Source organism: Strigops habroptila, chromosome 13, assembly GCF_004027225.2.
Source record: "Strigops habroptila isolate Jane chromosome 13, bStrHab1.2.pri, whole genome shotgun sequence".
Taxonomy (NCBI): Eukaryota; Metazoa; Chordata; class Aves; order Psittaciformes; family Psittacidae; genus Strigops; species Strigops habroptila.
This window is the reverse complement of record NC_044289.2, coordinates 15,858,323-15,872,149: the sequence shown is the minus strand read 5'-3', so window position 1 is coordinate 15,872,149 and position 13,827 is coordinate 15,858,323. Positions and strand designations below refer to the sequence as shown.

Genomic DNA, 13,827 nt, shown 5'->3' with positions numbered 1-13,827 from the left:
AGGAGCCCGGGCAAGCAGCCCAGTGCCTGGCTCTCGGCAGGACACAAGGACCATGCTGGGTGCTTCTCTTCAGGTTTATTAATATCGTTAGTCCCACGTTAACGAGAGCACATGCACAAAATTCCTGTTGCTATCAGCTGGCCAGGGCTGTAGCAGCAGTGCAGGGACAGGCAAATCGCCCGGCGGAGTGTGGTGGGGTTGGTGGGCAGAAGCACCCCAGCACACGTCTGTGCTCCCCATGGATGCTCCAAGCCTGGCTCCTGCCTGTGGGGAACCACCGTCCCAGGAACCGCTTGTAGGGATAAGTGCACTTTAGGTGAAGGTTACTACACACTAGTAGATTATTAACAGACCTCGTAGCCATGGAGTCAGTGCTGTACCACGGTGGGGTGAGGGGAAAAGTACAGGAAACGGAAGGATTCTGGAACTGATGGTTGAGCAGCAGACCCCACCTCCGAGCATGGGATGTCCCATCCAGCTGGTGATCGGTACCTCAACCACTGGGCAGAAAGAGCCCCGACTGGAAGGGACTGGTTTCACTTGGCGTTTGCTTTAGCTGGACTCTCGGTGTGATGGTTCTCCAGGTAAACAATCTGGGGGGTCTTTTTGGAGGGGCAACGTGGTCTGGGACTCTGGAGGTCCTGGGGCAAGGCCAGGCTCGCTGCTGGGGCATCCTCGGTGGAGTTCTGCGAGTCGGAGTCTTCAGAGGAGAAGCTGCTCTGGCTGGAAACCTGGAAGTACTGGGTGGCTTCTGCCCACTTATGGGCTGGTGGACCGTGTGTGACAGCCCCGTGGGGCACAGCGGTGGGACATGGTGGGTCAGTGCCTGGAAGATGCGCCCGGGCAGGCAGCGTGAAGGGATGTCTCTGGAGGGTCTGGCTGTTGTGGGCAAGGCGTCTCGCAGCGCCCAGGCAGGCTCCACTCTCTGGTTTGGGGAGGGAGGTGCTGGCAGAGGCATGGCGGTGAGAGGCACGGTCACCCTCTAGCCCCTGATGGCAGCGGGGCTGTGGGGAGCTCGGCTCCACACCCAGTGAGGGGCTGGGAGCGCTGCTGGCCCGGGGCTGTGCTGGTCCTTGGGGCTGTCCTGTCCCAGCACTGGGCTCCGGTTGCTCCCCTGGCACCGCTGGCTCAGGGCTGGTGCCTGGAGCTCCTTTGCAAGGGGCAGCGGACCCTGAGCCAGGGCGGCTGAAGGAGTCTCGGTGCCCCTCAGCTTGTGCTCCCCAGGCCTCCTGCAGCTCTGCCAGCATCTCCTCCAGGACCTGCCGCGTCTCCTGGTAGCGGTGCCGTGCCTCGGCCCAGGCTGGCAGCCCTGAGCTGCTCCGCATCCTGCGCACCTGAGCCTTCATCTCCTGCAGCTTCTCCAGGGCAAACTCCACCAACAGCTTCTGGAAGGAGCTCTGCAGGCCCTGCAGCGCCCGGCCCTCCTCGCGCTTGCCCCGCACCGGGCACTGCCCGCGGCCCAGCTTCAGCCCCGCGATCTGGAACAGAAGGGAAATGTGGCTGTTCCATGGCTGCGCCGCTGCACCGGGTCCCGCCGGAGCAGATCCCAAACTCCCACCTTGCTGGAGAAGCGTCCGAGGTCCCGCAGCAGCTCCCGCTCCGCCTGGCGCCGTTCCACTTGCCTGTGGAAGCTTGTCAGCTTCGTGCGGAAAAGGGCCACGGCTGCCTGGAAGAGGTCTGCCTCTGGGAAAGCTGCGTCTTGGACCTCAGCTGCCTCCTGACACAGCACCAGGCCATGCCGGTACTGAGCCTGCAGGGACAGTAGGAAGGAGCAAGCTCCATGTTTGGGAATGGCACTGACCTGACACTGGGATGGGCGAGCAGGATATGATGAAAATCATTTGGTGTCACTACCGGGGCCACACCGCAAATGTTTCTGGGCAAGTGAGAAGAAGCAAAGAGAACCAGGTTCTCCAAAGCTCTGCTCTGTCCTGAGCGGAGCTCTGAGCTCTGTCCTTGCGCCTGAGCTCTGCTCGCCTTAGAATGCGTAAAGTGCATCGCCCTGTCGTGCACCATCCCGTCCTGAGTGGAGTCACTTTGCCTCATCCTCCCTGCGGTGTGTGCAGCCAGCGGGCTATGGGATGAACAAATGATTGTCACCATGTTATTTGCTGTCAGATGGACATCCAGGCTCTGCAGCCTGGCCCTGGAAGAGGAAGGGGGCTGCGAAGGATGGGGCACAGGAGGGGTTGGGGACAGCAGCCCCAGCCCAAAGTGCACTGAGGAGCCACACAGCTCCTCCGTCACTGGAACAAGGCTGCTCAAAGAGCCTGGCAAAGCGGGGCCTGCAAACTGCAGCTTGACCTTTACCCAGCCATCCTGGGGACAGCCAGGATTGCCAGGGAGCCTCATGCCAGACCTGGGGGATTTGGGCTGATCATATCAAGCTTTGTAATGGCATTCGAATGTTTCTAATTTGGTGGTTTAAGTGTCTGCTCAGCGCCAGGCAGGGCCCGGAGCCGCCCAGCAGCACTGCCCCAGGGACATGTGTTACAGAATAGCTCCCTCCGAACATACTGTTGCCTGGATGAGGAACTCGTTGAACCGCTCATCGGATCCCAGAAAGCTCTCGGGGCTCCACTCCTCGGCACCCATCTCCTGCAGCCGCGCCGCTGCCTCCCCATCCAGCCACAGCCCCAGCTGCAAGAGAGAGCGAGGTCAGGCAGCACCTCCCCTTCCTTCCCGGCTGGAGCATCCCACCCCGGTCACCCCTAATGAAAATCAAAGCTGTCCTTGGTTCAGCTATAGCAGGCTGTCCTGTTGTTCTCCAGGCTTCCTTCACCATCAAAACCCAGGGAAACGTGCCCAAAGTGCTCAGCTGTGGGAACACCGCAGAGGACAACGCAGCTTGCTGCACCCCGAGCAGCACTGCAGGGACGCCCACCTCACCTTGCTGAACTCAGCCTCCAGCTCCCGCACCTTCCGGAGGAACTCCAGGCGCTCCAGGGAGCTGTTGGACTGGAACACCAGGTCGTGAAGCTCTTCCTCCAGCTGGTTGTACAGTGCCTCAGCCGACTCCATACTGGTCCTGGTGGTTGGGGAGGAGAGGGGCCATCAGTGCCGGGTGCTGCTGGGCGAGCTGAGGCAGCTCTTGGTGGGCAGGACTCTGGATGGGACAGCTCCTGGCAGCAGCATGTGGCCATGTGGAAAGCCAGGATCAGATGTGCAACGACCCAGCATGGGCAGATGGAGAGATCCCAGCAGGTACCTGGGTTGGGAGCCAACCATGGACCTCCTGCCACCCGCATCTCTAGAGCCCACCCAGGACATGAGGACACTCCTGGGGATGCGCTGGGCAGCAGGCTCCAGTCCTGCACACCAGGACCACCATGGTTCTGCACGTGCCCGGACATCTCCCCATCCCACGGAGCAAGACGGACGTCGGGGAACATGGGATGGGAAAGTGTTGGCTGTCCGTGCAGCCCAGCTGAGAGAAGGGAGCAGACGGGAGCATGGGATTAATGCTGTCTGCACGCACGGACTGCCGGAGGAGTCCGGCATCGCTGGACAATCGCGGCATCGCCGAGGCTTGGCCCCATCTAGTGGCTTTGCCTGAGACCAGCCTGCAGGAACCGCTGCGGGCGCCGCTGAGCAGCCCCAGAGCCTGGCCCCGGGGCAGGAGACCCTCGCAGGGACCCGGGCACCTTCCCCAGCCGGGATGACGGGAGATCCCGCAAAGAGCTGTCCCAGACACGAGCTCGTTGGGAGCTTGCAGGGCAGGAGGGAGCACAGGCGCGCTGGGAAGAAGCTGGAGCTCCTGGGGACATGGGGCTCCCTGTGGTGGTGGCTCTGCAGCCAGGAGGCGGCCGGGGGTCCCTGGTGCCAGCCCCTCTCCACCGGTGAATCCATGCTGTCCTACCTGACGTGGGCCAAGGCATGGAGCCGGGTGGCCTCCCTGCGCAGCCTGGCCAGCATAGCCCCCGCCTCGCGCTGCACCCACACCAGCGGCGCGGCGCTCAGCACCCTCCGCATCAGCTCCCGGTGCCTCTGGATGCAAGCACCTGCATCCTGTGAGGGAAGGTTGGACACGCTCTCACCTGGGGCACAGCAGCTCCTGCCCTGTGCAGGGACCAGCAAAGTGGACAAGGGACACCCACGCAGCCAGTCTGGGAGCGGTTGCACCGAGTTTTGGGCAACTGGAGTGAAATGTGGCTCTGTGCTGGACTGCAGATGGGCACTACAACCTGCAGTGCTGCATCTCGCCGTTACCTGTGTCCCCGCCAGCGCGTCGGCGCTTGGCAGCTCCTGGATGCAGCTCTGCAGCAGCTCCGATGCCCGCCGGAGGCTGGCTGTGAAGGGATGCAGTTTCTGCGGGTGGATGCACAGCAGGTCAGTGGGGCAAGCAGTGGGGCAGGAGGGCAGCCTGCCTGCGAGGAGGAAGAGGAGCAGTGCCAGGCCAGAGCAGGGAATACTGTGGGACACCAAGTTAAATCTGAGGAAGAAGGGAGTGTGGAGGTGGATGGGCAGTTGTAGGCAGGAGCAAGCAGGAGGGGGCTGCCCTGCTGCGCTCAGAGCTCTCCTTTTCCTTCCCCTCTCCTGGGCTTTCCCGTCGCTTTTCCAGGGATGTGAGACGTGGAAGCAGTGGCGGGGATGAGGGGTGGGGATGAGGGGCACTGTGGGAAGGTGAGGCCGTGGCTCACAGCGTGGTAACAGACACCTGGAAGAACTGCACCCACTCGCCGTGGCTGTAGGGGAAGGCACCGTCCAGCTCCGGTGTCAGCTGGGAGCTGTCGACGAAGCGGCCCAGAGCCTTCAGCGATGGCAGCGACTCCACCTGCGGGTATGGGGCTGGTGAGCGCTGCGGGACCGACACAGGGACACCCCCAGGGACAGCCTGGAGCAAGGGCACAGCCCCTCCTGCTCTGAGCACCCTGCCCCAGTAACCAGCATGTTGGCCCTGGGAGCACCACATGTGGCAGCTCCACTCAGAGCATCTCCCCGCATCTCCATAGTGTTTGAATGCATGGGAGATCACTGGGACTGCAATAACCTGCCACGACAGTGCAGCTAGGTGATCACACTCATTAATATTTCACATTACATTAATTAACCTGAGCTGCACTAAAAGAATAATAAACGCTTCCAAGTTTAGATTTATTATCCCAGTGCCTGTGTCTGGCCCCTGGAGGTAACAGGGAAGGCGCTGGCTGCCCTGGAGCAGCTTTTGCCTGCTGCGAGCCCAGTGAGCCCCAGCTGCCTGTTCCAGCGTGGGGGAACCTGCCCCACTGAGGTGCTGCTCTGCCTGGGGTGCCCCAGCTAGGAACTGGGGTCTCCAGGTAAAGGGACAGAGGGTCCCCTGTGGCAGGAGGCTCTGCTCACCCTCGCTCTGCTCTTCCCACAGGAGACAATGCGGGGACATGAGGAGGGGACAGGGACAGGGACAGGCTCACCTGCACCCCGGGCAGCCTCTCGCGGTGTGTGACCAGCTCCTTCTCAGCCAGCAGCAGCACGGTGTGGATGCAGCCCGGTGAGACGCTCTGTGGGAGGCAGGAGAGAGTCACCACCTCAAATGACAAACCCCACAGTGCAGCCCTTGGGGCTGCCCAAGTCGGTTGAGGCTGGTGAGTCAATTACAAAGGAAAAGGCTCCTGAGCTCACTGGTTTGGGAAACAGAAACAGGTCGCTCAGGCCATAACCCCGTCCCAGCCACCAGCTCCCTGGCAGAAAGGACCCACAGAAAGAGCCTCGTGAGCAAAGCCCTTTGCTCGCACCAGTGATGCTTCTCCGCACAGGGAGCACTGGGGCTGGTACAGGGTTTATCAGACAGGCTGCAGGCAAGAACTGAGCACACAGAGGCAAAGAGTGCCGTGACAGGGAGGACCCACAGCCCCAAGACAGCACAGGGCCTCCCAGCAGCATTGGGGACCTCCAAAGGGCAGCAGCACTGGCTCCGGGCACAGACCCCCAACCCCAGCACATCCGTGCATGGACATGTGGAGCCCTGAGTACCTGGACAGAGCGGAGGGCAGAGAACAGGACAGGAGCAGGCGGCTGCTTCCTGGCATCCACCACGATGGTCAGCCCGACGTCCTTCATGTCTTGCCTGGCAACGGGAGACAAAGCAGGAGGCAGATCATGCTGGTTAGAAGCAGCACATGAAGTGGGGGTCCCTCCCCTTGGGTAGGACCTGCTCTAAGTGTGGTTCCATGGCTCCGGACAGGCAGGAACTGGCAGCCACAGGTAATGGCCTTGTCCCTGCGAGATGCCTGAGCTGAGGGCAGGGCGAGACCTGTTAGGGGCACGGCACTGGGCTCCCGAGCGTGGCTGCAGGAGGGACTGTGTGGACATGAAGGATGTGCCCAAAACAGCATGTGCGGGATGCTGGGTGTCCATCCCTGTTTGGCAGGGGCTGCCCGGGGCCCGGAGCTGGGCAGCAGCTGGGGGGTCCCTAGCAGCTGCCCCTGGCCCTTACCTGGCGATGGAGCAGAGGTAGAGGATGAGCCTCGCCAGCTCTGTGGCCGAGCACCACGCGGCCCCCCAGGCGCTGCCGCCGGTGGTCACCCGGAGCAGGGCCCTGCCCTGCCTGTCCGAGCTGCCTGCGGGGAAAGGGGCGAGTGACACCCCCGGGAGCCGCTGCGGGCTCCAGCCCGAGCCACCCCCAGGGGCCGGGGCTGCCGATGGCCATGGGAGCGGGCTCTGCCCCGGCTGGGCTCGGGGGGCTCAGCAGCAGCCCCCCCCCAGCCCTCCGGAGGGCTCTCGGTAGGAACGCCAGCCTTGGAAACGCCAGGGCAGAGCTGCCGGGGGCGTTCCTCCTGAAGCAAACATGGTTTGTCACTGTTTTCCAGCTCTTGGGAAGAGGGAGAAGCCAAATGTTTAGTGCTTGGCAGCTAAAGCTGAGCAGCTTCACTGGTGAGGAATGGTGTGGGAGGGCTCGGTGCAGCTGAGGATGGGGCAGCTGCTCTGAGCAGGCTGCTTGTTTTTATGGCTCTCATTCTTTTTGCCCAGCTGAAAGGAAATTTTTCTCCTGGGGGCTCTCTGGCCTCCAGCAAAGCCCTGAGACCTCCCTCCAGCAGCTCCGCGCTCTCCCTCCAGAGCCCGATCCCAACATCCACGGGTCACGGTGCCTGCAGTACCTGGCAGGCACACGATGCCCGAGTGCAGCAGCCCCGTGTGCAGGTCCTGCCAGGCCGGTGGCTCCCGGCCTGTGGTGCTGATGCTGGGCATGGAGGGACCATTCCTGCAGCCAGAGCTTTCCATGGGCTGTTCCTCTGCAGGGGCAGCGGCTGCTGCATCCGAACCTGCCCATGGGGACAGAGGAGAGGAGCTGGTGATGCGCAACAGGGCAGGGAAATGCAAAAGCCCCTGCACAGGCACCACAGCCCCGCTCGGATGGTACCTTTCCCGGCTGCCTTGGCTCTGCCCATCCTGGGCGAGTAGATAGCAGACATCTTCTTCCAGGCCCCTTCATGCTGGCTGGTGGCTCTTTCATCCCCGTGCGCCGCCCCGAGCCGGGGACCCTTCAGGAAGGAGAACTTGTGGCCAGAGCCCTGGGGCAGCCGGGGGCTGCTCTGCCGCGCCACTGCCTGGGTTCGGTGGGTGAGGAGCGTGGGGCTGCCGGACCCCGTCCCGCGCTGCGCGGGGGTCTCACGGGGAGCAGTGGGGGGCGGCTCAGGGCCAGGGCCGTCCGGCTCCTCCAGGATGGCTGCCATCGGTCCGGCGCCGAAGCTCACCGGGTTCTGCAGCGCGGCCAGGTACGAGTCACGGTGGCGGCACCGTGGCCCGTGTGGCCCCGGCTCCCGGCTCAGCTCCTGCCCCAGGCATGGGGTGCAGGGACCCTCCTCTGAGCTCGGTGCCGCCCCACAGGGACCCCCGTTCACACAGGTGAGTGTCACCTTGTCCCCGGTGCCTGCCGGCAGGGACCTGGCCAGGAGGTCCATCTGCTCCAGGGACAGCTCCAGCAGGTCCACGTACTCCCCCTCCAGGTTCTGGCTGATGATCTCGCAGAGGCTGGGCATGGCCAGCATGGTCGGCTTCTTCCACAGCGCAGCCTGGTCCACCTTGATCAGTCCTGGGTATTTTCCCTGACTCGCCTTCCGAGAGGTGACTTTGCAGCCTGGGATGGTTCCCACAACGTTGCTATAGGGCACTGGGATGCCTGCTGTGCTGTGGGGCATGGGTGCGCTGGGTGCTGCTGGCTCAGCTGCAGCTTCAGAAGCAGGGTCATGTTGGGTGCCCACAGACATCCCATCAGCTCCAGCCTTGGGCTTGTCGATGAACTCCGGCGTGGCAATCCTGCTCCACAGCAGCGGGGCGACACCGTTCTCGGTGGCCACCAGGCAGGTTTGTAAGGGGGCTCCGGCCCGGGCGCTGTTGATCTCCTCCAGCCACTCGTTGGTGAAAAGCAGCGTGTAGGCAGCCTCAGGGACCGGCGTCTCCTCCACCGTGCACAGGTCCTGGGAGAGGTGTTTGACGGTGATGCGTGCCGAGTGCTCCTCGCACGGCTCCGCTTGCAGGTAGAAGTCCCCAGGGCGCAGCAGGAGCGGGTTGAGCGGCGCGAGGTGCACCACCACCTTCTCGTGCAGACACAAGGGCCAGCCTTCATGGAGAAAGATGCAGTTAAAGTAGGGAGCCTGGGAGGGAGGAAGAACACAGCATGTGAGCGAGAGCCCCCACCAGCTCCAGACCCTCCCATTCGGCCCCACGCGCTCTTGCTGCCCGGCTCTGTGCTTCCCACAATGAGGACTGACTGGTGACCCGATGGGATGTCCCTGGGCTGAGCCACAGCAGAGCCCTGCAAGCCCACCCTGTGCTAACAGAGGGGAAACCCCTGCCGGAGCCTCTCCAGTGGCAAGACAAGGTGACCCTGGAGTCTCTCTGCCCCTATTGCATGGACTGCATGTGCCAGGCTTGGTGCCAGTGCAGTCCCAGGGAGCTGGGTGCACCATGGTCCCCTCTGTGGGAGGGGATGGGGACAGGAGGGGACATGCAGAGGGTGCACAGGCTTACGCAGGCTGCCTGCCGGACGTGCTCGAAGAGGCGCTTGGCCGGGATGAGGAACTGGAGCAGGCAGCAGAGCCCATCACCCTGGTAGCTGGTCTCCAGCAGCCGAAAGACCTGCCCCAGCACCGTGGGGGCCGTGGCATCGAAGGGCGGGTAGAGGGCCTGGAGAGCACCCTGCACTGCTGCATCCAGCGAGCCGGCATCCTGCGGGAGGAAAGTGCCACTGGTGGGGAGAGCGGCCCCGCAACGGGACACTGACCCCATGGAGCCCGTGCCCACCATCCCACGTGCTGCGCTTCGGCCGGGTCCCTCTGTGCCCATGCTGGCAAGGCGCCGAGCTCCAGGGCTCCAAACCTTCCTGCACTGGAAGCTGGAAAGGATCCGGGTGCGGAGCACCCCAAGCACTGCGCAGACAGGGAGCAGGAGCACGGCTGGGTCCGGTTCCCAGCGCCGGGCTGTGGTTTAAGGAGCCTGAGAAAGGAGCTTGGGAACGGAGCCATGCGGAGGCGGAGGAGCCACAGCAGCCAAGGGGTTAAGCTGAGCCAGACGTGGAGCAGAGCCTGGGGATGTGCTGGGCTCAGCAGCTCGCTGCAGGAATGCAGCAGATGGGAGGAAGGACAAACATGGGAAGATGGATTGGGTGTTTTGGTTCAGTCTCATCACTGAATTTGCTGAAGTCCACATCAGTCCTCCAAGCGTTTTCTGGGAATCGCTCTGCTGGGTCACAGCCCCCTCCCTGCACTTCCAGAGCAAGACGAGGATGAGGATTCTGGTTTGTGCCATGTGTAAACTGGGGGCTCCAAGTTGGCTCTCCCAGCCCTGCAGGAGACATTGGCCGCGCAGACCCAGCTGGCGCAGCCAGTACATGGAGGAGCCATCAGCCGGCTCCTGTTAAACCCCAGCATCGCCGCACGCAGTGCTGGGTGACTGCAGACAGATCTGGCTGCTGAAACCAGCCATGAGACAGGCAGGGGGTCCTCCAACTCCTTGGCCAGTATTTCTGCAGGAGAGGCTCCAACACACAACAAATCCACTGTGCCGGTGCTGGGGGGACTGGAAGCGGTGCTGCGGCATGAGAGGTGCAGGTCCACCAGGTCCAGGAGCAGGGTCAGGCCCAGCCTGGCTGGATTGGGATCTGCCACTCTGCAGTGAGACATCTCTCCTCCTCCTCCTCCTGCAGAACGTGGCATGTGGTACCTCTGTCCACTGCCAGGTACTGAGGCGCCACCAGCTCTGCCACTGGCTGCAGCACCGCCGAGCCCATCTCCTGGGACTGAGCTCTGGATTTAACAGTGGAGGGACCCTGGGGAGCCACCGCAGGGATAAGCATCCTCCCGGCAGGCAGGTCCTGTGCCTCGGGCAGCCACAGCTCACTGTCACCCCTGTGCTCCGGCGCAGGAAGGTGGGATGAGCTGAAGGTGGGATGAGCCGAAGGTGGGATGAGCTGAAAGTGGCATTAACTGTAGGTGGGATGAGCTGAAGGTGGGCATTAGTCTCAGGCAGCTAATCCCTGGCCTGTGAGCCCATACAGAGACAGTGGCCTTGGTTAATTCAGCTTAATTAGCTTTAATGCGCTTTAGCTAAAGCACTTTGCAGTCATGCTCTGCTTAATTCTTCTTGACTTTTGCCCCATGTCTCCACACAGGAATCTCCTGTCCTTGGGCCTGGTGGGAGAGCAGGAGGAGAGCAAGCCCCTTCTCAGGGCCATGAGCTGCAAGTGTACTCCCCTGCCAGGCTGGTGGCTGTTGGACCATTTGTCTTCTCATGCTTGGTCTTGCCTTGCACAGCTCCCAGAAGGGACCGGAGGCCTGGCTCTGGAAAAGCCCCACTGCAGGGTAAAGTCCAGCTCCCGGCTCTGCCTCTGCAGGGCCACCATCCGCAGCAGCACGGGGGCATCCGTCCAGCTCCTAATGCTGCCAGGAGAGATGAGCCAGCCCTGCCTGTGCTGCCTGCCCTGCCTGCACTTGCCTCCACGAGGGCCCTCTGCCCAGGGTCACCCATGCACAGCCCTGGCACATCCCAAAACCAGCTCTCTTGAAACCAAACTCCAGTGGCACCGATAAAAAAGCAAATGAAAACAGAAGGAGAAGCCAGGTCCCCTGAGATCGGGGCTCTGCTCAGGGCAGGCGGCATCACGGGGTGATGGGCAGCCCCAAACCCGCCGTTCCCTGGCTCAGCCATGGTACAACGGGGCAAAGGAACATGCTTCCCGCTGCCCCAACCCATTCCCATCATCTTTTGTGACACCATCCCCTCGAATCCTCAGCAGCCTCCCTGCTACAGCACGTGCATCCCAGCTCCCTGGTCCCCTGCCTTGGGGTGTCTGGCGAGGTGACAGCACCACTGCAAGGGAAAAAGGATCTTCCAAACCACCACCAGAACCCCACACCATGTGAAGGATGGATCCACTGAGTCAACAAAGCCACTTCCCTGTCCATGGAACAAAACCGCCCAGGACTTCATCCAGCAGCGGGGACCATGTGAGCCAGCGTCGGGAGGGAGCTGCGGGCTGATGGAGGCTCCAGACACAGCCTGGGTTGTGCTGGGGAATGGTTTGGCCTGGAATGACTAGGAATGTTCTCATGGAGCGTCACAAAGCACTTCATTGCAGGGGGAGGTTTGTGGGGTAACCATGGTGGGAGATGCCGGGGCCCGGCTGGCCGGAGAGTGCTGGAAATCCAGAACAACCAGAACAACCACCAGCTCAGGTCCCTCCACCAGCTGCGAGCAAGTGCGGAACCGAAACAAAAGGCATTAGGGAGCATAAGGAGATTTACATTTGCAAAGCTATTTCCATTTTAATAAGCCAAAGTGCTGTTAAATAGAGATTGATATTTCTCCCCAAATACCCATATTTTTAAAGAGGCTTACACCAACAAGGCCAGCCTGGCTTTGGTGTTTTGGTGCCGGAAAGTTGCTTAACTCATACATGGGGTGACTCAGCTCCATCCCCCTTCTCCCTCCCCTCAGGAAGGAGCGAGGTTCGAGTGTTGAGACCAGCTCTGAATAACAATTCCTCTGGCTCTCCCACAGCTCTCGCTGGCAGCAACTTTGGCAGGGCATGATGCAGACGGTGAATGCTATCGACCCGCCGAGCCCAGCACAGCATCACCCGTGAGCCCACGGCAACAGGGACAAACAAGCCCTGGAACCCACTGAGCATCCTGTACCTGCACACGGGGCACGGTTCACGTGGTAGCACCCACTTGTTGCACCCCATTCCCCAGCCAAACTTCAGAGGGATGCTCAAGCATCCCGGGATGCCGCCCTGCTCGCGCCTGCCCCAGCGGCCAGTGGCCACCTCCACTTTCATGCCCAATGCCTGCCCTGTGCTCAGGAGGCCCATGGCCTCTGGGATGCCCGTGGGTGCCCATGGATGCTCATGGGGTCCCGTGGGTGCTCGTGGGGCAGGGCAAGGGGTAGGATAGGAAAAGAGAAGGAATTACCATGTTGAGTGGGAAGTGGCGGAGGGGCCGGGCACCAACCGTCCCCTCCCTGGTCTTCGCCGGGGCCGAGCGCTGCCCTCAGCCCGGTGTCCCCCGGCCCGGTGCTGCCGCTCGCCGCTCCCGCGGCGGCTCCTCCCGCGCTGCGGGCGGGGACGGGCAGCCCCGGTCCCCCCTCCCCGGCCCCCCCGGCCCGGGCCGGCTCCGGCGGGCGCCGCGCCCCTTCTGGGGGAAAAAAGAAGGGAAAAAAAGAAGGAAAAAGAAAGAAAAGGCGCAGAAAGCGCGAGCGCGGCGGGGCGGAGCGGGGGAGGGGCTGCCCCGGGCCGGCGGGAGCGGCGGGACCCGCCGAGCACAACCGAGGCGGCCGCTCCTCCCGGGATTCCCCCCGGACCCCGCCGGTGCCCCCGGGCGGGATGGGGCGGGAGCGGCGCCGGCTCCGTCCCCCGGTCGGATCGCGGGGGGGGATGTGTAGGACGCCGTGGGGGCAGCTCCGGCTCCCGGGATCCTTCCCAGCACCGGGAACAACACAGGGCTGCGTGTGCGTGAGTGCGCGCACACGAGCGGGCGTGCAGGGCTCGGCGGGTCCCTCTCGTTAAACAAACACAGGCCGGTGCTGATGGGAACCATCGGGGCTGGTCTGTGTTCAAATCACAGCTCCCAGCTCGCGTTTCGGAGCTGGCCCAAAGCGCAGCAGAGGAAAAGTGGCTCCGACGGCTTTTTGGGCTGTTCCAGCAATGGAAAGTACCTACTTGAAGGCAGATTCGTGTGATTTAGCAGCCAGAAGTTGTACAAAAACAACCAGCACAAGAGCCAAAGCCATAGATTTGGTCTATCCCAATGCAAAGCACTGCTGCTTGCACAGCTTGGGCCGCACGTTCCCACTGTCATGACTGGGGCTGGGATGGGACCAGGGACAGGACGGGGGATGGGTGGGATGGCTGCAGCGTGGGCCGCCGGGGCAGTCTGGATAAGGAACATTTGTCCAGGGAGCAGCGAGCAGCCAAAGGACACGCTGTGCAAACATGGCGAGACGGGAGGAGGTCCAGCTGCGCTGCTGGCTCGGCCGGACCCAGCACGGCGCCAGCGCTGTGCGATTGCTTCCCATTTCCTTGGGAGCCAGTGGAGCCCTGTGCTCGCCCCCCAGGTCACGAGTGCTCCAGGGCTCAGGCACATGGGAGCAGGGCTGCAGCCCACCACCAGCTCCGGGCCGACAGGCACTGCACAGCCCCTCGACTCAAACCCAGCCCAAGCCGCCTGCCTGGGACCCCTAATGCAAACTGGGGCCGGCTGGGCCAGCTCCTCCCTCCCCACCAGTGGCCAATTGCTGCTTTAATTGTGCTAATTCACTTACTCTGCCTCAGCCTTTATGTTCCCTGAGTGTGAGGGGAGGCTGGGTTTATGTGGCTCTTTTTTATTTGTGTGGTTATTGGAGAAAGGAGTCCAA

At 62.6% G+C, this 13,827-nt stretch overlaps 1 protein-coding gene across 4 annotated transcripts; it reads right to left on the bottom strand.

Annotated features, from left to right (window-relative positions):
- Positions 1 to 56: 56 nt before the first annotated feature.
- On the bottom strand, positions 57 to 12,777 carry KIAA1755 (KIAA1755 ortholog). Of its 4 annotated transcripts, XM_030503527.1 has the most exons (16): positions 12,387 to 12,522; positions 9,220 to 11,661; positions 8,947 to 9,144; positions 7,833 to 8,570; positions 7,337 to 7,457; positions 7,074 to 7,238; positions 6,413 to 6,536; positions 5,950 to 6,043; positions 5,391 to 5,477; positions 4,658 to 4,774; positions 4,210 to 4,308; positions 3,860 to 4,008; positions 2,890 to 3,028; positions 2,518 to 2,640; positions 1,559 to 1,750; positions 57 to 1,478 (listed from the first exon to the last, which is right to left on the bottom strand). In XM_030503527.1, the coding sequence occupies exons 2-16, from the start codon at positions 9,259 to 9,261 to the stop codon at positions 537 to 539; spliced, it is 3,330 nt and encodes a 1,109-aa protein (XP_030359387.1). In that variant the 5' UTR covers positions 9,262 to 11,661; positions 12,387 to 12,522; the 3' UTR covers positions 57 to 536. The 4 variants fall into 4 exon arrangements, with proteins under 4 accessions (XP_030359387.1, XP_030359384.1, XP_030359386.1 ...); XM_030503524.1 differs by having other exon boundaries at positions 7,337 to 8,570; XM_030503526.1 differs by lacking the exon at positions 9,220 to 11,661 and having other exon boundaries at positions 7,337 to 8,570; positions 12,387 to 12,777.
- Between the last annotated feature and the right edge of the window lie 1,050 nt (positions 12,778 to 13,827).

What these genes read in the sequence shown, in the direction of transcription:
- KIAA1755 (XM_030503524.1), bottom strand. Translation starts at nt 9,261, where the DNA reads ATGGGCACAGAGGGACCCGGCCGAAGCGCAGCACGTGGGATG. An exon ending in GGGCATCGTGTGCCTGCCAG is followed by an intron (nt 6,537 to 7,073) that starts GTACTGCAGGCA and finishes CTTTCCCCGCAG; the next exon opens with GCAGCTCGGACAGGCAGGGC. An exon ending in CATGCCTTGGCCCACGTCAG is followed by an intron (nt 3,029 to 3,859) that starts GTAGGACAGCAT and finishes CCCAACCACCAG; the next exon opens with GACCAGTATGGAGTCGGCTG.